This window comes from Ictalurus furcatus, chromosome 10 (assembly GCF_023375685.1).
Source record: "Ictalurus furcatus strain D&B chromosome 10, Billie_1.0, whole genome shotgun sequence".
Lineage (NCBI taxonomy): Eukaryota > Metazoa > Chordata > Actinopteri > Siluriformes > Ictaluridae > Ictalurus > Ictalurus furcatus.
In genome coordinates, this window is record NC_071264.1 from 1,867,796 (window position 1) to 1,891,516 (window position 23,721).

Consider the following 23,721-nt stretch of genomic DNA (forward strand, 5'->3'; position numbering starts at 1 on the left):
AATTGGTCACCCATTTGTACGTTCAAGATCTTTGGAGTTTCCAAAAAGGAATTTCCACCAAGCACTAATAATAATAATAATAATAATAATAATAATAATAATAATAATAAAAAACATTTGAATTTACTCTTCAGTCGGACATTTAAAACAGTAAAACATGTCATACGGAGACTGCTCTGCTATTTATGATACCCCCCTCCCGGTGTCGGTGTGAAGGTGATGGGGAGGAACGTCGTACTGTTTGTGGTTTTCGGCAGTTTGCCAGAGATGCAGGAGCGCAGTGTGGTGTTCTGGGTTTTTTACCTGTGGAGCATCTCTGAGGTCTTCAGGTGAGTCACTAAATCTGTTATAACGATTAAAGTGTTCAGGTCACAAGTTTAAACATTGACGTGTGTGTGTTTGTGTGTGTGTGTGTGTGTGTGTGTGTGTACACGATAGGCTTGCATTTCCCGTGCTGAGTCTCGATGCCAAGTTCGTGATGCTGATCCGGCTCCGCCATGCGCTGCTGTATCCCCTCACCACTCTGACAGAAGGTGAGGAACACTGTCCCGTTTGTGTACACGGCTGATGTTGTTACCATTTTATCCACACCTATTTATGGAGAAAATCCCATGCCAGAAAGAGATACTTATCTTAAAGATCTACTACAGTGGTGCTTGAAAGTTTCTAACATCATCATCAGCTATCCTAAAAGGAGATAAAGAGAACCTGATTAAACAAACGAGACAAAATTATTATATTTGATCATTTATTTATTGAGGAAAATGATCCAATATTACATAAAAATGTGTGAAAGTTTTGGATTAGCGGTTTAATGTGAAGGTGAGATTAGAGTCAGGTGTTTTTAGTCAGTGGGATGATGATCAGGTGTGAGTGAGTGAGCGTCCTGTTTTATTTAAAGAACAGGGATCTATCAGAGTCTGATCTTCACAACAGGTGTTTGTGGAAGTGTATCACGAACAAAGGAGATTTCTGAGGACTTCAGAGTTGTTGTTGAAGCTCATCAGGCTGGAAAAGGTCACAAAACCATATCTAAAGAGTTTGGACTCCACCAGTGCACAGTCAGACAGATTGTGTACAAATGGAGGAAATTCAACACCATTGTTCCCCTCCCGAGGAGTGGAGTCCAACAAAGATCAGTCCAAGAGCAAGACGTGTAATAGTCCACCAGGTCACACAGGAACCCACGGTAACTTCTAAGCAGCTAAAGACCTCTCACATTGACTAATGTTAATGTTCATGAGTCCGCCATCAGGAGAACACTGAGCAACAATGGTGTGCATGGCAGGAGAAAAGGAGGCAAGGAGAAAGTCACCGCTCTCCAAAAAGAACATTGCTACCTGTCTGCAGTTTACTAAAGATCACGTGGACGAGCCAGAAGGTTATTAGAAAAATGTTTTGTGGATGGATGAGTGAGACCAAAATAGAACATTTTGTTTTAAATGAGACGTGTTATGTTTGGAGAAAGGAAAACACTGCATTCCAGCATAAGAACCTTCTCCCATCTGTGAAACATGGTGGTGGTAGTGTCAGGGTTTGGGACTGTTTTGCTGCATCTGGACCAGGAGGACTCACCATCACTGATGGAACAATGAATTGTGAATTATACCAGAGAACTCTAAAGGAAAATGTCAGGACATCTGTCCATGAACTGAATCTGAAGAGAAAGTGGGTCATGCTGCAAGACAACGATCCTAAACACACGAGTCGTTCTACCAAAGAATGTTTAAAGAAGAATAAAGTGAATGTTTTGGAACGGCCAAGTCAAAGTCCTGACCTTAATCCAATAGAAATGCTGTGGAAGAACCTGAAGCGAGCAGTTCATGTGAGGAAACCCACCAACATCCCAGAGTTGAAGCTGTTCTGTACTGAGGAACGGGATAAAACTCCTCCGAGCCGATGTGCAGGACGGATCAACAGTTACCCCAAACGTTTATCTGCAGTTATTACTGCGCAAGGAGCTCACACCACATACTGAAAGCAAAGGTGCACATACTTTTACCCCTCACAGATATGTGATATGGGATCATTTTCCTCAATAAATAAACATCCAGGAATAATATTTTTGTCTGATTTGTTGGTTCTCTTTATCTACTTTTAGGAAGTTCTGATGATGTCATATTTATGCAGAAAGGTAGAAAATACTAAAGGCTTCGCAATCTTTCAAGCAGCACTGTACGTGGCGATATAGGATCACAGTAGGACGTTCCCAGCCACGCCCCCGAGTACAGCTTTAAGCTGTGGCTGGACAGCGATGGCATTTCAGTGTAAATGACCTGCTGCTTATTTAAGGGTTGAAAGTGCTTCTGTTCCAGCTGTTGCCGTGCTCCAGTCTCTCCCGCTGTTCGACCAGACCAGACTCTTCAGCGTACCTCTCCCCGAGACCGTGGGCTTCTCGATCAGTTTCTCCTTCTCGCTCCGGCTCTACCTTCTCCTCATGTTCGTTGGTGAGATCTTTACTCCACGTCATGGAATCGTCACATCCGTGTGTGAGACCGTTACACTCATACATACGTTTGTGTTTGTCTTACAGGATTTTTCATAAACATTAGACATCTGGTGAGCCCGACCGGAAGATCCTTTCGGCTGAAACCGCACACTGACTGATAAGTTCACATGGCAAAAAGGATGTTTCAGAGCTTTTTTTTTTTTAACCCCTCAGAGCACATAGATTGGTATCACTGTGTACAAGACTTGTACTCAGGTAGGAGGCGTGGCTCAACATTTAAAGGCACAGCTGTACGGTATTAAAGGATTTAGTTTAATTTGATTTGTGTGTGTGTATATATATATATATACATATATTTTAAAAAGTATTTATTCTGCTATTTATACTTTTCACATTATATTATTATTATTATTATTATACTTTTCACATTTCATCAAAATCAGCTTAGTACAATAGTAGAAACGTGTCAAGAACGTCTGACTCTAATGTCTTCCGAGTCCAGCACACAGTTTTTTTCCTGGTAGTGAGACAGCAGTCTTTTCCACAGCTCGCTGCACTTCAATAAGTGACGATTACCTGCAAAATATAAACACGTTCTCCATTTATAATTAGCTCTAGTTTTTAATATCAAAGGTTTCCGAAAAGTGTGGAGAATTTGGGATGTTTTCACTTTGACGTTGACGGACGCTGTGGGGCGACATGCCGGAACGGTAACTCTGTCTCTTGTGTGGTTTTAATATTATATATCTGCATCTAATTATCAGTTACCTTGTACATTTCCCTCGGGATGTTAAGTGATACGTCTTTCTCTCTCTCTCTCTCTCTCTCTCTCTCTCTCTCTCTTTCTCTCTCTATCTATCCATCTATTTAATTCATCATTTATTACTGAATGGGCTTCCTTCATTAATTTTTTTCCAAAAACGCTTTTTGAATAAAGTTCTCTTTTAATGCTCTGAGGTTTTATCAGTGTTATGGACTGCCTTGTGAAGACAGAGGCTTGTGATTTTGGGCTTTGCAAATAAACTTAGAGGCCCGAACCTGTTCAAATGAATAAAATGGCATTCATGTTTTATTGGATGTACTCTCCTGTGCCGATGGTTTGAAGGAAAAGCTAATCGAGCACTCATCCGCTACACTTGCTTTGAAACGCTAAGTTCATTCAAACGTTTAGACACTGTAACCGTAACAGATATCGTGTTCATTGGAGTGCAAATTAACCAAACCAAACCAGCAAAAGTCAAAATATTAATAAAAAACACATAAAAAAAGTGGATTGGACGCTAAAAATTGCTCGAAATGTACTGTATAATTGAGTGTATGAGAGTATCCTATCTGTATTGGTGTGAAATGAAGGTTGGTGTTTTCTTTAGCATTTTACCCAGAATGCAGAGTCCGTCCTGGGCGCGCGTGATGGCGACGTTGACCTGGTTTGGATCTGTGATGAAGCCAAGTTTCTTCCCCAGCCACCCTTTGCTGGCGTACGGCTCGTTTTCTATCTCAGAAAGTGTACAGGAACGAACTGTAGAGATTATCACATAACGCCACTCACTCCCTACACACACACACACACACACACACACACACACGATACATTATCATACATATATCTACCGTATGATAATCATGTAAAATGATATTCATGGGTTTCGGTACATCACATCTGCTTAACTTGGCTTTCCAGCGATTACACTTAGTCTTTATTAGTTTATCAAAACAATGCTGTTGTTTCTGAAAGATAATGACATCATTATCTGGATCTAAACTACCATTGTAACTTAACAGTGTGACTATTTCAGATCTTAACCCTGTGCGTACAATTTACGTACAGTATGTGTACAGATTTTAGAGCTATGCTACCATTCAAAAATTTGGAATCACTCAAGAAAACCTTTTTTTTAAGATATATATGGATTGATGGGGGCATGGTGGCTCAGTGGATAGCATGCCCACATGTTCTCCCTGTGCTTTGGGGGTTTCCTCTGGATACCCTGGTTCCTCCACCAGTCCAAAGACATGCGTTGTAGGCTGATTGGCATTTCCAGATTGTCCGTAGTGTGTGAATGTGTGTGCGACTGTGCATTCTGGACCCCGTCCAGAGTGTCCCCCACATGGGATAGACTCCAAGGTGATTTCTAATGGAATACATAGGAATACAAAGGCCGATTTTCAGCTCCTGTGTTCCGATGCCACGTCGTCTTACATAATCATGTTACAAGGTAATTCATCATTAGAAAACCTTTTTTGCAATTATGTTAGTACAGCTGAAAATCGTTGTTCTGTTTAAGGAAGCAATAAAACCTGCCTTCCTTGGGCTACTAGAGTATTTGTAGGTTCGATTATGGTCTCGAAATGGCCAAAAAGCTTTCTTCAGAAACTCTTCAGTCTCTGAGTGTTTTGAGCAATGTGAGAAATTACCCAGAAACTGACCATATATCTTGCATAGGTGTGAAGCACTCCCTTCACAGAACAACGCAAACCGGATCTAACCAGTATAGAAGGGTGATAGAAGTGGGAGGCCCAGGTGCAAAATCCATCAAAGTCTCTAGTTTGAGAAACAGACGCTTCCACAGGTCTTCAGATAGGGGCTTTATTAAAGATGACCCACGAAACACCAGTCTGATCTTCAACAATAAAGTGACGACTCCAGAATGCTGGCCTTCTCAGCTGAGTTTAGAAGAAAAATCCATATATGCGACTGGTTCGATAAAAGGAAAAGGTTCAAATGGGCAAGAATATAGACGCTGGACAGCAGACGATTGGAAGAAAGTGTTATGGAGCAACAGATCTACGTTCATGGAGAACAAATGAAAAGATGCTGGAGGAGAGCTTGACTCCATCTGTCAAGCATGGTGGAGGAAATGTGATGGTTTGGGGTTGCTTTGGTGCAAGTTGGAAATTTGTACAGGGTAAAAGAAATCTTGAACAAGGAAGTCTGTCACTCTATTTCGTAACACCATGCCATACCATGCAGACGGCGTGTGATTGGAGCTCATTTCATCCTACAACGGGACAATGACCCAAAGCACTGCTCCAAATTATGCAAGACCTATTCAGGGAAAAAACTGGAGTTCTGTCTGAAAGGGATTGGCCTGTGAAATCACCGGATCTCAACCTTTCTGGGCTGATGTGGGAGCAGATTGACCGGGATGGTATGAAAAACATGCTCATCAAGCCAAACTCATGGGAGGTACCCCAGGATACAAGGATTCTGCAGATTACCTCAACAAACTGACCGTCTACAGCTGTAATAATGGAAGAAATGGAGGATTCTTCAATGAAAGTAAAGTTTGAAGCACGATATTGTCATTGTTTGAGTTTTGAGTATATTTTCTATTCATTAGAAAATGAATAAAATTATGCGCTTTGCATGGAAATTTCCGGAGTGATTCCAAACGTTTGAACGGGAGTGTATTTTGTGTGAAGGAGTGATGTGAAATGCACCTTGACTCTTCATAATTGTACAAACACTGACATCCTGGATGGCCTGATTTTTCTTCTCTGCCAACATCATCTTGATTTTAGACATCTGTGCGTTGTAGGGGGTCAGAATGACAACATCCTCTGGTTTCACACGAGACTTACTGATTAGCAGAATTGCGATCCGAACCTGATTAGTGTAACAGTGAAACAGAAGATGGTGATGAGTGTGTGTTAAAGCATAGAATAATGAACGTGGAAATCGCCCTAGTGTCTTCTGTATAACCAGACCTCGGTGTTCAGCTTACCGCTTGCTCGGCCTCCAGTTCGTTGGCTACTGAATGTTCATTTCCAGCTGCTGTGGAAACTGCTAAGCTGATCTCTTCTCCTTCAACATGACCGAATACGATTGCAGTTGGGCTGTTATTTTTGTTAAGCAGAAGGCAGGTTCTTTGCTTAGTTCCAGTAATCAGTTTGCCTCCATAAAATTCTTGTGAAGGGAACTCACAGATACTCTGGTGCTACAAAAGACAAAAAAAAGTTTAATGTTGTTATTTTTGTGCTTGATTATGTTTGTTATATTACAATCTTTATAGTCGTTTATCCTTTTACAGTACCATTCTATACTGTGTGTCCAGCATCAATGCCTTGGCCATATATCGTTCAAAGAGGGACTTCTCCATGCCAAGCTCCTTCACACGGGCACATGTCACAATTGGCCGAATCTGTTTGTGGTCGCCCAAAAGCACAATCTACAAAAGAAACACGCTATATAGTCTAAAACTACAATTTCTTGCTTTTCACGTGCAGTCTCATCTATAGATGTCAACATGGTTGATAACATTAACCTCCAAAACAGACTCATGTGGCCAGCTCCGACAGATTCAACCCATTATACAGTGCTCTTTTATTCATGCAAAACTTAAAGCATTACTCTAAAAGGAGTAAACACAAAAGATGTTCACACATGATGTAGGATATACTGTCTGGAAAACATTGGACGTACAGTCATGTGAAAAAATAAGTACACCCCATGGGCTTTTTTTTTTTTTTTTTTTTTTTACATATTTGGACGAGCATACACGTAATCATCTTTGAAACAGTGCCTAGTAATGAAGTTGATATACATGAACAAAACCACAATGAAAATGAGCTTTTTCAATCATTTATTCAACAGAAATATCAATAGATGTGATAATCTTCTGTGGAAAAAGTAAGTACACCCTTGGCCTCTGAAGTTAATAATGCCTCCTTTAGCAGAAATAACTTCCTGTAGGTGTTTCACATAATTGGCCACCAGGCTTGCTGGAATTTTTGACCACTCTTCCACACAATATTCGTTCAGTTGTAAGATGTTTGAAGGTTTTCTTACATGTTCTGCACGTTTCGGATCCCCCCCCCCCCCAACATTTCAATGGGATTCAAATCCGGGGTTTGACTCCTCCTTTCCATAACCCTCCATTTCTTCTTTTTAAACCATTCCTTGGCGGATTTTCTCGTGTGTTTAGGATCATTATCCTGTCGAAAGGCCCACTTTCGGTTCAACTTCAACTTTTAGACAGATGACCTCATGTTATCTTCAAGCACTCTTTGATATGAAACAGAATTCATAGTTGAATCAATGAATGCAAGCTGTCCAGTCCCTGAGGCAGTGAAGCAACCCCAAACCATAACATTTCCACCACCATGCTTCACAGTTGGTATGAGGTGCTTCTCCTGAAAAGCTGTCTTTGGTCTACGACAAACATGTCTGCTGTTACTGTGGCAAAACAACTCTATCTTTGATTCATCTGTCCAGAGCACATTATTCCAAAAGGTCTGGTCTTTGTCTATATGCTCATTGGCAAACTGTAGTCCTGCAAAGGCTTTTTCCTGACACGCCTCCCATGCAGGTCAAATTTGTGCGATCTCTTTCTGATTGTAGAAGCATGCAGTTTGACACCAAGAGATTCATGATGAAATTTTGGGGTTCTTGGAGACTTCTTTTTGCATGAGACGGTCTGCTCTTGGGCTGAATTTGCCGGGACGGCCGGTCCTGGACTAATTAGCAGCCGTTTGAAATCTGTGCCATTTGTAGATTATTTTCCTTACAGTGGAATGATGTATTACAAATAATTTGGAGATCTTTTTAAAGCCCTTTCCAGACTCATAGGCATCCACAACCTTTTTTCTGAAGGCCTTACAGAACTCTTTAGATCTTGGCATGATGCCACCACATACCTCAATAGCAAAGGGAACCCCAGACACTAGATATGAGAGGGGTATAAATAAGACCGGTTCCACCTGCACTCCCTAAGCAGGTTCTAATTACTGACACCCAATCTTCAGCACCTGACTTTATGGATTTGAAGGTATGATAAACGTAGGTGTAGGTGTACTTACATTTTCCATGTTGTCATATCACAGCAAACCAGTGACTACATTTCCCATCCTGCACTGCGGCCTACAAACATGTCCGCCGTTGACTGCAATTCCCAGAACACTCTTTCATTCTAATCACACACACCTGCATCCAATCTCATACACAATCACACCAACGTTTAAAAGGACTTTCTAAGCATTCACTCTTTGCAAAGTATTAGCTTTTTCACCACACCAAGCGTTTATACGCTGTTCATTGGTTTGTTTCATGGTCCTTGATCTTGTTCTTGTTTCTCGTCTCGATTCTTGCCTTGCCTAGTTTATGCCCGTTTGTAGATCGCCCGACCCATTGCCTGTTTTTTCAACCATGCTATAGTCTCATGATTTGGATTTGTCTGCCTGCCTCTCTTTAGTAAACGCTCTTTTCTGCACTTGCATCTTAACCTTCATTACGTGGATTACGTGACATGTGATTGATCAGTTCCTTTTCGTTCATTTAAATTGTGAAAATTACTACAGAATGTCAATTTTATGTTATTTGATAGTGAATCAACTTTATTAATAGGCACTGTTTCAAAGTGGATCAAATGTTTGCATGTCCAAATATGTAAAAAAAAAACAACAAAAAAAAAAAACAACAATTTCCATCTGGTGTACTTATTTTTTCCACAGTTTTACTTCACTGTCTCAAACTTCCTGTGTGCTCACCTGCTCGGGCTTATGTGAGACTAATGGAATGAAGGCTTCTGGTTCTGTGGCCATGGCACACTCATCAATTAGGATCTGTCGGAAGTCCATGGTCTCCATTAGGACCGGTTTTAGAGCAGTTGAGCAGGTGCACAAGATTACATCATGCTTCAGGAGTTCATGCTCCTGAGCCTTCTTCAACACTTTCCTGTAACTGTATACATCATTTTTATTATCAATATGATTTTCTTCTTTACACACACACACACACACACACACACACACACACACACACACATTCAGAAATTATTCATCCCAAGCATCCCAGAGCATCAACATCTACAGACAAGGCCTCAGTGAACAGCTCCAAGCAGAATTAGCATGCAGAGATGAGAGTTTCCTTCAGTTTGTCCAACTGGCAATTTGGACCAACAACCAGCTCAGAGCCAGTAGAGTGGTATTTTGCACATTGAAACTTTCTCATTTATGATCACAAAATCCCCCAATAACCAATTGTTCTAAGTTTTCCCTGGCTGTCAACTAAAGATATGTGTACCTTTGTTTTCAGTGTGTGGTGTGACCCCCTTGTGCAGTAATAACTGCAGATAAATGTTTGGGTAACTGTTGATCAGTCCTGCACATCGACTTGGAGGAGTTTTATCCCGTTCCTCAGTACAGAACAGCTTCAACTCTGGGATGTTGGTGGGTTTCCTCACATGAACTGCTTGCTTCAGGTTCTTCCACAACATTTCTATTGGATTAAGGTCAGGACTTTGACTCGGCCATTCCAAAACATTAACTTTATTCTTCTTTAAACGTTCTTTGGTAGAACGACTCGTGTGTTTAGGCTCGTTGTCTTGCTGCATGACCCACTTTCTCTTCAGATTCAGTTCATGGACAGATGTCCTGATATTTTCCTTTAGAGTTCTCTGCTATCATTCAGAATTCATTGTTCCATCAGTGATGGTAAGTCGTCCTGGTCCAGATGCAGCAAAACAGGTCCAAACCCTGACACTACCACCACCATGTTTCACAGATGAGATAACGTTCTTATGCTGGAATGCAGTGTTTTCCTTTCTCCAGTGTTCTCATCAGTGTTCTCCTGATGGTGGACTCATGAACATTAACATTAGCCAATGTGACTAAGGCCTTTAATTGCTTAGAAGTTACCCTGGGTTCTGTTGTGACCTCATGGACTATTACACGTCTTGCTCTTGGAGTGATCTTTGTTGGTCTCCACTCCTGGGGAGGAGAACTGTAGGGATAAAGCAAATAACTGCTTCCAATATCCCTCTTTCCTCCGTCTACCTTTTCAGCCTTTAAGAGTGGAGTGTTTCTCTTCTTTATGCTACTGCCAGATGTGGTTTGCCTCAGAGTGTATACGGTGCCGGAGAGAGTCTGATTGAACCACACTGATACAAAGAGTAGCTCAAAGAGACTTCTGTAGTTTATTGCAGATTTCACAGAGGTTTATATACAAATAGCGATGCATAGGCATAGGTGTGGAAATAATATGGGAGTTAAACTGTCTGGCCACGTACGTGAAAAACATCTTTGGCAATACAAGAAAGTATAGCAGTTGTTGAACACATATGGTCTGGTTCGCTTAACAGAAAAGAGGAAGTTCCTATGGTGACGTCTGAACTGGCACGTACACAACAGACAGGTTCTGGAAAGTTCATGAGACAGAAATTAAACTATAACCTAAACATACTTATACATATCTGAGGGAATAGAGAATAGAGAGTTTCCAACAAGAACAATGGTCTTGAATGTCTTCCATTTGTGCACAATCTGTCTGACTGTGGATTGGTGGAGTCCAAACTCTTCAGAGATGTTTTTTTTTTTATTATTCTTTTTCTGCGGTTCTCAGAAATCTCCTTTGTTCATGCCATAGTAAACTTCCACAGACATGTCTTGTGAACATCAGACTTCTAGATAGATTTCACCTTTCACCTTCACCCTTTGCCACTCACAGATATGTAATATTGGATCATTTTCCTCAATAATTAAAGGACTAAATGTAATATTTTTTGCTCTCGTTTGTTTAATTGGGTTCTCTTGGTCTACTTTTAGGGCGTGTGTGAAAATCTGTGATGTTTTAGGTCATATTTATGCAGATAGAGAGAAAATTCTAAAGAGTTCACAAACTGTCAAGCACCATGTATGTATGCAACAACAAAATAGGTCAAATATACAACACAAACACACACTGTTATCATAAGGTCCTTTACCTTTTAGCATCAAATTCCACAGTGCCATCTTCAAACTCTTTTATCTTCTTTGAGTGGGGGTTTTCTGGTCGTCGCACCAAGTCCATCAGAGAGATGTCTCTTTAAAACAGCAGAAGATATAGTTCAATCGCAATTTCAGCAATTACAATTTTTTGCAGTGTGGATTCCTTATAATTTCTAATGGATTCAGAAAATGGAGTACTTCTTTACTAATTATCATTTGGCCATAGAAGAGGCTATAATATTTATTGGCTTCTGTATGGCCTGTATGGGACAATGGGACAATGGCACTGGTAAATTTGGTATCATCCAGTTAAAGGCATATTTACATCAACCCCCACTTCACCTCATGATCTTCAGTTTATGGGAAAAGGTTTGTAACCTCAGAAAGGCAACGCACACAGACACAGCAAATCCATGTTTACTTCAGGGTCACTAAAGATGTGCAGCATAGTTCACAGCCTAAATAACAATTTTCATGTGCTAGTGTTGCCTTCCGTTCAAGAATGTAAAAAAAAAAAAAAAAAGGTTGAAAGCTCAGAGCAACAGGGGTGTCCTCTGTAAGTCCCTGTATAGTCATTAAAACTCGATCTAGTGTAAACCCATCTAAAGTTACTGGTCCGAACAACACGCAGTATCTAGAAGGGTGCTTTTGTTTATCAGCTCGCAGCGTATCCCATCCCAGTGCTTAATCTTAATGAATGAATGAATTAATTAGAATTATACTCATAATTATGAAGTGACATTTAATATCTCGGTGTATCCCATCCCAGTAACTGTACAGTAAACTTACTGGAATTACTGGTTTGTGTTTCCAAGGAAGGCAAACTGGATCTGATATTTCAGAATGTGGCAAAAGGACAAAAACACAGAAAATGGAGGAAGTTTGGATTAAACTTCTGTTTTGAAAAACAATGCTAATTTACATGAATATGAGGTTATGATTAATGCAGCTTTTTAAAGAGTACAACAGAATGATCTGTATCTGTATCTTTTTTTTTTTTCCTGCTGCAAATATCAGTCGGTATTAGGACTGAAACCAGAAGTGGGCGTGGCCAAAACTGAAAAGGGTTGGGTTTTTTTTTGTTGTTTTTTTATACTGTGTGTCCAATTTGTGTTTCAAATTGAAGCAGCCTTGAAACTCTCCCGCAATATACAGTGTTTCGAAGCTGGGAACACTGTATATGACCTCTTTGTATTGAATATGGCCTCATTGTACTTGGCCTCTCTGTGGTCCGGACCACTTTTTTAAACAGCCAGTCTCCAGGCATCTTGATCTTTAGCAACACTCTCCTAGGTATCGATGCTGATGCCAGCCAGTTTCGTGTCTTTGTTGCAGACATTTTCGGAGCAGAGGTGTGGAGCTCACCATACAACAGAGCCTCTGGGATCCAGCTAAGGTCCATGTGCCTGACCTGGCTCGGTCATCTGAGTCGCCTCAGACTAACAATGGCATGCTGGAGGACCTGTACGGTTGGTCACGCGGTCATGCCACGGAATCTAGAGGCGTGTCTTTGTTCTTAGAGCAGTGAAGCTTCTAAGAAGCAGTTTGCTGACTACAAGGGTCTGTGTCACAGTCAGCACTGTAGTAACTTTGGGTAAGAAAGTATTTCCTTAGATCTGCATCTCTACTGATGATGAAGCTAATGCCAGTGGGAACATGGCTGCCTCCAGTATACCTTGTGGAGCTCCTTGCACTGAAAAAATGTATTTGTTACACAGAGTCCATGGTAACAGCACAACTCTAGGCCTTTGCCATTCATCTTGCCCATGTGGGCCAGGCCTTGAAAGTCTCCTGCAATGTACAGTGCATCGAAGATTGGAACATTGTATATGGCTTCATCCAATTTTCTGTAGAAGAGGTCTTTGTCCTCTGGCGGTGAGCAGAGAGTGGGGGCATAGGTGCTGAAGAGGTTGACTGGACCTGATAATGCACAAGGTGATGACCCGTGCTGATCCATGTGACAGAGGCTCAACAGTAGCTATGAGAGTGTTCTCACAAACCTACACCATGATGTCTTGGTTTGCCTGGGTCTTCCCTTGACAAAAGAAGGATTCCCTTCTCCCAAGAATTCCTTTGACAGATGTTCGATCTGCAGAGTTCCCCGACAGTGATGTGGTCTTGCAATACAAAGAGCTGGAATCTTTTTAATTTTCTTGATCTTGCCTGGTGGAAGGTGTTAACCTACTTGTTGAAGAATCCAGTAAGCTCCACACACCTAATGGAGCAGGCAGGAGGTGGCACGACAGAACCTGGGGCCTGAGCAGCTTGAAGTAGGCGGTAGCTGTCCAGTGAGACGTGATGATCTCTCCCACCGTCTCTCAACCAATCAGAAGGAGCTTATAACTGGGAACTGCACTTCCTGTGTTGTACCAGCATCGATATTGCAGGAGTGACCTCTCCAGGGTACCGCAGGCCTGAGTTACCTAGACTTCAAAATCCCCCTCACAGCATTACTGCTAAAATCCAAAGGAAAGGAAGAGCCAATACATGCTGTACCAGTGCAGCTGCAGGAGTTTCCGGCAGGGATGAATACACTGATCATTAGCCTTAAGGCTCGTAATTTTACGTAATTGCTCATGTGTGCACGAATGGCCCGACACGCAGAATATAAACAATCATGAACTGTGGTTTTGCTGACATCAAATGTCTCCCCCACAACTACAAATACAGCGCAGTGCAATGCGGTTTTCTGTGGGAACTGGGGCACGGTGGGACGGCAGAACCGGACTAACCAGCGGACCGATCTCGTTGCACAACATCTGAAATGTTGTTTTGGTCATTCTAAAATGCCTTAGCCAAAGTCGTCAAAGCGGATCGGTATAATTACCTCCCAGAACTGTCTTGCACTCCTGCGTTCCCAAAGAGCAGGCTCCCGCCTCCGAACGCAAGATGATGACATGACCGCGTTTATTGCGTTTCGTCTGCATGCTCTGAGACGCAAGTAATTTATTATATGCGGGAAAAAAAAGGCCTACCGTGGCTTCTGCTACTGCAGCAAATTCCATTTTTCTTTTTGATATTCGGCGGCAGTTTTATCAGGAAGTGACTCGTTTGTTCTCTTCGACTCACTGGATGGAAACGGTGCTTCATTCGCAAACGTTTAATGTGATATTCCAGTTTTGCGCACAAGTTAAATTAGCAACTTTGGATGGAAATAGGTTTATGACTTTGTTCCTGGTTTCATGAGTTTGGATTTACCCTGTTTACGTTATTTGCTGATCGCCTGAATCTTTGTCTGATTCTGACCTTACTCTTAGTCAATGTTTTGGATTGTTTGCTGAACTCTAATAAACCTCACCTGCAACTGCAACCACATCTGCTTCCTAACACACTCAAAAAGTTCTCCAAAACGTGTTTATTATATCATTACTTATTATTTCGAACCAGACTCTTCTGTAACACTGCTCTTGACAAAACCATTCCCAAAATGTCTGTTCTTTCTTTGATAGTCTATCTCATTATGCGTAGTTTCAAGCAATTCTTTGTTGTTTTTTTTTTGTTGGTTGTTTTTTTTTTTTTTTACCTTAGCACATCCTTTGGCTTCTCATCACGGAGGGATCTGCGACAGAGCTTTAGGTCACTTCTAGGATATGGGTACTCCCGCATTTCCATCTGATCACAGTAGATCCGAAGAGGCTTAAGGACTCCTCTTAGCTTCAACAACTGCTCTGTGTTACAGTAACAGATTCATAAATTGTATTGGTTTAATTGATGCTTGGACCTATCAAATTAAACTATCATATACTGAAGGTATTTGATACCATATGAAGCAGGCTCATTTCAAGTCTGAGTCAGTCACAGGAAACAACAACATCAGGTAAGTTACAGACCTTAGGAATACTGTAAAAGCTGTAAATACAATGACTATATATTGCAAAACTGTAAAGCAGCCAGGCGAAGAGACACCCCTAGACCGGGGGTTAAGAGTCAGGGACAACACATTTCTTCGTTTTCCTGCTCAAACTTATGGTTAATTAACAGGAAAATAAAAGACTGTGTTAAACGTGATGTATCGTATGAAGGCATCCCTGCCACCTTGCAGTTACAATTCACCTGCCACAATATCCACAGACTTGTTGGATGGACCACAGTACAGGATGCCGCGCTTCTTTGGTATTTTCTCATTTAGAGATCCATCTTGGACCTGTCTTGGTGGCTGTTTTGGACATTCTGCTTCAAGAGCTTTGTTCTTCAAGTAGAATTGATATGTAATATGAACCCCAACCACAGTTTTCCCAGTACCTGTTGAATGGATAGATGTACGAAGAACCTAAAAGTGAGACTTTCATACCGACCTCAGATAAGGTTGTAGATTTTGTCAAGATCTTCTATTAACAAATTGTACCTGGTGGTCCTTGGATCAAAGTAAAAGGATTTTTCAAAGCCTCCTGCACAGCCCTTTCCTGACTTTCATTCAACAGTTGCAGGTCCAGATTGTCATCCATGTAGTCATCCACTGAAGGTAGCTCTGTAGGTTCACCTAGTGAAAAATTTGAACATAAACCTATCTTTTAAGCCATTTCAAATGTAGTAATGGTACGTAAACTATATTAGCATTTTTTGTTTGTTTGTTTAAAAACAATAATAGCCATGCAAAGAATGATAAGATTTAGTTAGCAAAAAGCTTACTGGACTCCTTGAAAACGGACCCGGTTGCAATGCTCTTCACCAGGTCATTGGCTTTTTTTATGTTTTCTATAGCATGTTCATATTGCCTAGAAATGAATAATACATCAATAATTAATCATAGATTATATTATTCACATTTGACTAATAGTTACATAGCAAATTCCAGTTTCTTTAATCAGAAAGTATATATTGTGTAAAAGATTATAAAAAATTATGTTTCTGAGATGGTGTTTCACGTACACGTATGGAATTTTCTTGGGAATGACTTCTACAGTGAACTTTGTTTCCTCGTGTTGAAGATTAGCTGGGACATTTGCCATATTGTGGAGGTTTATTTGAAAATTTATTTGGATGCATTGTGATTTTGTGTTTGTCTTCTTTTCCTTTCCTCGCTGTCGTGTTTGAGATTTGAAAGGTACACCATGAGCAACCCATGTAAAGGGCAGAGCGTTCTGCAGATCGGAAAGACCAGAGCCACTGCACAGTGTTGCGTCTGTCTCTTCCTCTTTCTCAGCACATTGATCCCTCAGTCTGATGCACAGGTAACAGTTCGTTAGATCAAATTCCAGAGACCACTGTTCTTTCTGTGTTTGTGTCATTTTAAAGAAACCTCTGAGAGACGTCTCGGTGGCTCCCGTCCATTTTATGCTCACGTCTTCAAGAATCACACTATTATTTTCTTCCACAGCATTGTAAGCGGTGTCCATTTCACAGAGTTTTCCCCAGATCTCCTGGTACTCCTTACAATTCCAGTATTTTGTTTTTGATGCATGGCATTCTGTGTTTGCAATGAAACAATTGATTGGGTTTCTTGCATGCTCCAAACAGACCTCAAAGAATGCATCGACAGTGAGGAGATTTACTGCAGGCATTCGTGCCCCATTGATCACTTCTGTGCCAAGCTGCACTTGTAGCACTTCATCTAACTTGAGTTCCATGTTCCACTCTTTAAAATCCTCATTTACACAAGCTTTTGAATTTACCGGAGATTTTCGATCATATTTTTTTACATCTTGAAGGCACTCACTGACCGTATCCCAGTCTTTAACTTTAACTGCAGATATAATTTTGGTCCAGATTTGAACTGAGATCGGGATTACGTTTCCATTGATCTCTGACTCTGGACGTATCTTCTCCACTTCACTAAATGAATACACTCTTCTCTTCCACTTGAGAGTGCAGGACTCGTCTTGATGGTTGTACTCTGGCTGCTCGACTACTTTTAGGTTTCTGTACTTGATCATCAGCCCTGACACTCTGTCAAGAGGAATTGAGACAATAAATTCATGTTTTTTTGGAGCAAGCTGGGCCACGACTGCCAGTTTGGTCATGTGTGTACAACTGGGTTTAGTGGCATTGATGAATCTTAACGACTCCAAGTCAAAGTCCTCACTAGAGTCACAATCAGTACAGAACTGATCGATTTCAGCCTTTGTGTATTCCATGTCTAATTGGTGCTTTCCAGAGATTATTCTGTGGAGAAGCCTCTGAAGAATCAGGTCTAGATAGCGTCTCATAGGGGATGTAGCCCATGTGTATGCATTGAGTTGCAAGTCATAATGTCCTAATTTTGAGGACAAGTTGGAGCATGACCTCAGGATGAGAGATTTATTTTGAATTTCCGTGAATTCCTTTGCCATGCGATATAGTGTAGGATGGATTTCATCTGATATAATAAGATGAACCAGCTTGTGGTAATCTCTGTCCTTTGTCAAGACCTCCATTTGCTGGAACACAGGTTTCAAAACACAAATGCATGACTCTCTGGCTCTGGTTTCTTTAAATCCTGCCCCTGCAACTTCACAGATTTGAGAGAGATAAGGAGAGAAGGGCAGTTTCTCAGAGTATTTCATTTTAAACCGATCAAGCATGTCGCGGTCTGGCTTGAAGTGGCATCTTAGCGGGGTGAGATCTCTTGTTAGGTCGTTGGAGATGAGTTCTTCAGCCACTGCATTGTTGTAGAAATTCATTAGCTCTTCCACCATGCAGTGGGCCCTACTGTCTCCTTTTCTCTGTCCACTGCTCCAGCTCCCCTCCAGCCTGAATTTTTTAAGCACCTTGGTAAAGCAATAGGCCACAGCAACACAGTCTTCTACACTGGAAAAATTAAAAGGCGCCTCGTTATCATCCAAACGACGCTCTTCTATTATCTTGTCTGCCTCTTCATATGATATCCGCTCGTCAGACTTGATGAGAGAAAGAGTAAAGGAGCTGGACTCTATCATGCTGGTGGCCTTGTTAATCATAAGTACCAAGGATACGACCTTTCGGTCCTCACCCGGGAGTAAGCTTAAGTATTTAGAGCTTGCTTCTCTGGAAAGCATAAAAGCTGTTTCTGCTTCATTTACATCAGCTGGAGGGTAAAATGTCCTACCTTGGTCCTTTGCAAATGTATCCTCCTCACTGCCTTTCCTGATATAACTTGCTACATCAGTAATGTGAATAGCAAGCATATATTGTTCTCCCTTGTCAGTCAGACTAAAGGCATCATCCAAATCGTGTGCTTTACTGGAATCTATGGTAAAAGTTCGGTCATCGCGGAAATCCTGTCTTTTTTCATATTCCTTTTGGTCACATCTTGGTTGGAAAGAAGGAGGAGGGCCTTTAATGCCACATTCTAGTTCCAGCAATGCATTATAATACTCTTCCTGTGAGATAACTTTTGTAACCACTCCAAGAGGATACCTACGATTCTTTTCCCATTTCAGCACCTTGACAACTAACAGCTGATCCTCCACTATGTCTATACATTTCTCAGTGAACCAGTATTCGCTCTGGGGATTGCGCTTTCGTATTTCTATTTTGTCTGGCTCTTTCTGAAGGATGCATATAGTGGTCATGTTGTTCTTGACAGGTGTAACTAGTTTTTTACGTCCTTCCATCCTACAGATAACGGTACAACAGTCTTCAGATCTGTGCATCAATCCTACTACCTTCCCTTTCAATGATTCACCTTGATTTGGCTGAAGTTCTCTGCTCAAGATCTGAACACAAACCTCATCACCAGGAAAAGATCTGCCCACGTGATCAGTTCCGCTGATGCGAATGACAGAGGTTGGATCATTGAGAGGTTTAGCATATGCCAGATCATGTCTCTCCATTTTAAGTTTACAGCGTTTGAACTCATGAGGTTTGGTAGTCAACATTTCTTCCAGTTCCTCCTGATTGTGTTCTTGGTCAAACAGCGACTCCCACTGGAAATCTCGGCTTGAGTGCTTAAAAAGAGCATTGTGGATTTCTGAGGCTTTCTCGGGAGTTGTTCTGGTACCAGAAGAGACATTTGGCTTTTCTGACTTTGAGGACTTCCTTTTATTCTTGCCCATAGTTTATCCTGGAAATACACAAAAGGCAAATCAGATTCCACTGTTATGCTGATGATAGTTGACAGTTGTATGTTTCAGCGAAGCCAGAGGACAGACAGAAGCTTAGTAAAGTTGAGGATTGTGTAAAGGACATTAGACGTTGGATGTTAACTAACTTCCTTCTACTTAATTCTGATAAAACAGAAATACTTTTATTAGGATCACGTGTAGCTAGAAGTAATCTTTCTGATCACATGGTTACTCTGGATGGTCTTTCTGTTTCATCATGTGCAGCAGTTAAAGACCTTGGAGTGATTATTGACTCCAGCCTATCATTTGATGCTCATGTAGATAATATTACTAGGATAGTCTTCTTTCATCTCAGAAATATTTCTAAGATAAGAAACATATTGTCACTACACAATGCGGAAATACTAGTTCATGCTTTCGTCACCTCTAGATTAGATTACTGTAATGCCTTACTGTCTGGATGTTCCAGTAGGAATATAAATAAGCTCCAGTTAGTCCAGAATGCAGCTGCTAGAGTCCTAACTAGAACTAGAAGGTACGACCATATCACACCGATATTATCAATACTGCATTGGCTCCCAGTGAAATCTCGCATTAACTATAAAATACTTTTATTAACCTATAAAGCACTAAATGGTCTCGCGCCACAATATCTAAGCAACCTTTTGGTTTTCTATGATCCACCATGCCTACTTAGATCAAAACATGCAGGCTATCTGACGGTACCTCGAATAGTGAAGGCTACAGCAGGGGGAAGAGCTTTCGCTTATAGAGCCCCACAGTTATGGAACAGTCTTCCTATTAGTGTTCGGGACTCAGACACAGTCTCAGTGTCTAAGTCTAGGCTTAAAACGTATTTGTTTACTCAAGCCTACCCTGACTAGATTCTGTTCTACTACTTCGCAGTCATAATAATCTTTTCTATCCCTCTCTCCTTTTGCCGAGCCACACACGAATTTATGGAGATACTAGAGATCCAGATCCTTTCTGCCTCTGGATGGAGCTCAAATCTTCTCTAATTCCAGACTGCTGGGACTACGGCTGCTCCTAAGGCCAAACAGACTTCATATAAAACCATAATGAACTTTTTCACACTATCTGTTGTTACCCAGATGAGGACGGGTTCCCTTCTGAGTCTGGTTCCTCTCAAGGTTTCTTCCTCTTAAAACATCTTAGGGAGTTTTTCCTTGCCACCGTCGCCACTCAGTGGCTTGCTCAGTTGGGATAAATTCACACCTTTAATATCTGTATACCGTGTTGATATTTCTGTAAAGCTGCTTTGAGACAATGTCTATTGTAAAAAGCGCTATACAAATAAAACTGAATTGAATTTAATTGAATTGAAATCAGATAATTGTGGCCTGTTACCGAAAATATAACCCCAATTCCGAAAAAGTTGGGACAGTATGGAAAACGCAAAAAAACTAACAAAAAGAGACATTTGAAAATTCATTTCAACCCTGTACTATACTGAAAACACATTATTAACACATTATCTGATGTTTTACTTTGTGAATTTAATTTATTTTTGAAAATATACACTTTCAAATCTGATGACTTCAACACACAATAGTTTTTGTCCAAAAACTATTTGAAATGTCGAATCATCGGACCACAAAACGCGATTCCGCTGTGCTACTGTCCGAGCCCAGAGAAGTGGGCGAAGCTTCTGGACAGTGTTGATGTACGGCCTCTGCTTTGCATAGTAAAGCCTTAACTTCAAAACAGTGAAACAGGGAAACACACACACACACACACACACACACACACACACACACAGACATAACCACTTGATGCTTGATGCATTTGAAACAGTGTAGAAATGTTTGTGTCATTCAGTTTCATTGAAAATTCAATATACATATATCTGCAAAGCATTTTTTTTCACTGAATGGCAGATAAATAATCGGCACTGCCAAATAACAATTCAATAATGACCCAAAAACCAAATCACTAATCACAGCATACACAGGGTGTTGTCCAGTCAAAATCGCTCATGTGTACACTTGCAAATGAAACCAGGAATAAACAAATTTGTGAACTGCTGTTAAGGACACGCTGTCAAAAGGTGTCAAGCTAAAGTCAGGCAAGAAGTCATTTCAGAGTGAAATTAAGGAGTATTTAATACTGAGCTCATTACACTGTGTAACGTAGGCTTCCAAATACAATATAATGTTCTCTACAACAAATTACTTACAATCAGTAAAGACAAAACAGAAAACATCTATTATTTAAAATTATTATCTTATTTCCAGCAAAATAACTTCCAGTAAATAACTCCAGTTAAACAGGGGATAAACAGATCAACAGGAAAGCTTTACTTACCTCACTGATGGTTAGGCTCTTAAGAATGAGATGGCAATTCCTTCAGACTGAAACCTACCTCCTTCTAGTAAGGGGCACATGACTTAACCCTTTCAGTCTGTATCGTAGGGCTGGATTCGGAGCTGGTGATTTAATTTCAAAGTTATGTCAGTTGTGCATGGAGTTGGGTTATGTAGCTGTTTAACCTGATTTTCTGGGTGGACTAAACAGGTTCGTAAAACTGCATAAATGTAGATCACGCCTCTGAAATGGCCAGGTTTGTTTGTTTTGTTTTGAGTAGCGGTGTCTAAGATGGTTTTACTTCACTAGCACCCAGAGCACCGTTCACGGGAACGCTTGCCTTTCATCTTTCAGGAAACGAAAGCTAACAATGCATTTATACACTGCACAGTGGGAAGAGCTGAAACCAGGAAATCCCACTCGCATAGAGCACTTCCAAATGAGATTATAATGTGCTCATGCTGTCGGTGTAATGTTATAATATACATGTACATAACTTACAAATATCTTTTTAATTTTATTTATAAGATCTCAGTAATTACCAATATACATAATATTGATGGGAATTGAGCCCAAAAACACCTTTGAGAATTTTCAATCTCGTCATTTTTTTTTTTTTAAATCTCCAAAAATAGTAATAGTAACATGATTTTTCATCAGGTTCATTAGATTTATACAAATGACACAGAATCCAATCCAAGCACAGAGCTGTTAAATGAGCTGACAGTGCTACAAGTGCTCATCTATCTATCTATCTATCTATCTGTGGCTTTCTCAAATTACTAAATGTAATTATATGTGACTTTCATTTCAGTTACAGATGTCCTAACACTTTCACAGTTTCACAGGGAGAAAGGAAATGTTTCTGTTTAGTGGCCACACCCTAACATGCAAGAAGCGCCACGTCACGTTCATGCCTGTAGCTCTGACGTGATGTACTACGTAGTTCATACCACTGTGGAAACTATCGGCAAGCATGACATTTTGTCTTTTAGCAGGGGTAAAGGGTTGTTAAACTTCAACTTATTTTCCACATTTTCTCCCCAGTTTCTCCAAATCGGCTGTCAGTTCGCACCCGCCAGCCAGTTCCCCTCTGTTACATGCAACAAAATTGACTATAAATGTGTTAATGTTAAAGTTTGATGAAATACCTAAAGCATTCTGATGTCCCAGTCGAGGTCTTTAACTCTGTTGACGTGGCTCATGCCTCAACCAAATAGTTTGGCTTATCTCCATAACCCACCTTCTTTTATTGTCTGTGTTCGCTTTGTTGTCACGCTACACAATGCATCAAGAAAACATTCCATTGTGTTAAATTAAGTTTCATTTGCATACAAAGTGAACTGCTTTTTTCCCCACTGCAATGAAGAGAGGCGTATGTATGTATTTATTTATTTATTTGCTTTCTTGTTTGTTTTTAAGCTGAGAAATATGTCTGAGTGCACTACGACTTCAAACGTAATTAAGATAATCAAATGAAATCGTGAGCATCATTACAGACACTTTGCCTCTATTTGCAATTTGTGTTTATTAAGTGTAACTAATGTTATCATTTGATTAATGCTGATGATTATAGAGTTGCATATGCTCTGGATTAGGGGAGTGAAAATAGATGATAAAATCATGTGTGAGAAAAGATACCAGAGGAGGGAAAGTAAGTGGGGCCTTTAGTATAGCGGCTAAACGGAAGCCACTTTCTGAGTAAAACGCGGATGGCAGGCATGAGGATAAAGATTCTCTGGTCTGACGAAACAAAAGATTAATTATTTGGACTGAACTGAAAGTGCTACATCTGGTGAAAGCCAGGTAATGCTAATAAACTGGCTAAAATCATCCCTACAGTAAAACATGGTGGTGGGGGCATCATATTACGGGGGAGCTTCTCAGTGGCAGGGATGGAAAGAATGCGAAGCATGACAGTGGCTCGATCTCTTTCTCAGTCCTAAGAATCCTAAGGCTCGTACCTTGGAACAACGAGCTCGGAAGCGAAGGAGACAGGAGAACGCATCTTTACAAGAATGAAAATGTGCTGCAATCGTTCCTGTTACACAGTGGACCATCCCAGTACATTTCTAGTAGTGGGACAGGGTCCTTATCTCTTCAGTGCTCCCTAAGAAATATGTTTCAGCTGGTTAACAGATTTACTCTTAAATGGCTGCTTAACCAAAAGTTAAACTAAAAACTAAACCAACGAGTTCACCGTTAGCTAATTCAACAACCTCATATAAATAAATCATATCAAAATCGTTGTTTTCAGGCGTATATTTAGATTATTGTCGTTAA

At 40.7% G+C, this 23,721-nt stretch overlaps 2 protein-coding genes across 3 annotated transcripts in view; one reads left to right on the top strand and one right to left on the bottom strand.

Annotated features, from left to right (window-relative positions):
• The window catches only part of LOC128613805 (very-long-chain (3R)-3-hydroxyacyl-CoA dehydratase-like), a 3,498-nt gene extending 873 nt beyond the window's left edge, over positions 1-2,625 (top strand). Inside the window, exons 4-7 of one of the 2 annotated variants that reach the window (XM_053634914.1) lie at positions 217-329; positions 439-533; positions 2,302-2,447; positions 2,534-2,625. In XM_053634914.1, coding sequence (XP_053490889.1) covers positions 217-329; positions 439-533; positions 2,302-2,447; positions 2,534-2,545 — 366 coding nt within the window. In that variant the 3' untranslated portion in view covers positions 2,546-2,625. The remainder of the gene's footprint in view (positions 1-216; positions 330-438; positions 534-2,301; positions 2,448-2,533) is intronic. The other variant, XM_053634913.1, reaches the window with a different exon arrangement.
• A 148-nt stretch (positions 2,626-2,773) lies between these two features.
• On the bottom strand, positions 2,774-21,723 carry helz2a (helicase with zinc finger 2a). Its single transcript, XM_053634912.1, has 13 exons — positions 21,439-21,723; positions 16,022-19,112; positions 15,782-15,867; positions 15,498-15,632; positions 15,206-15,394; positions 14,676-14,820; positions 11,149-11,247; positions 8,936-9,128; positions 6,484-6,618; positions 6,175-6,387; positions 5,891-6,056; positions 3,828-4,001; positions 2,774-3,025 (listed from the first exon to the last, which is right to left on the bottom strand). Exons 2-13 carry the CDS (start codon positions 19,102-19,104, stop codon positions 2,916-2,918), a joined length of 4,728 nt encoding a protein of 1,575 aa, XP_053490887.1. The 5' UTR covers positions 19,105-19,112; positions 21,439-21,723; the 3' UTR covers positions 2,774-2,915.
• Between the last annotated feature and the right edge of the window lie 1,998 nt (positions 21,724-23,721).

Excerpts from the sequence above, each read along its gene's own strand:
- helz2a (XM_053634912.1), bottom strand. The coding sequence starts at position 19,104 with ATGGGCAAGAATAAAAGGAAGTCCTCAAAGTCAGAAAAGCCAAATGTC. Across the intron at positions 6,057-6,174 it reads AACTGGAGGCCGAGCAAGCG|GTTCGGATCGCAATTCTGCT; the intron begins GTAAGCTGAACA and ends TACACTAATCAG. Across the intron at positions 3,026-3,827 it reads GGACGGACTCTGCATTCTGG|GTAATCGTCACTTATTGAAG; the intron begins GTAAAATGCTAA and ends TATATTTTGCAG.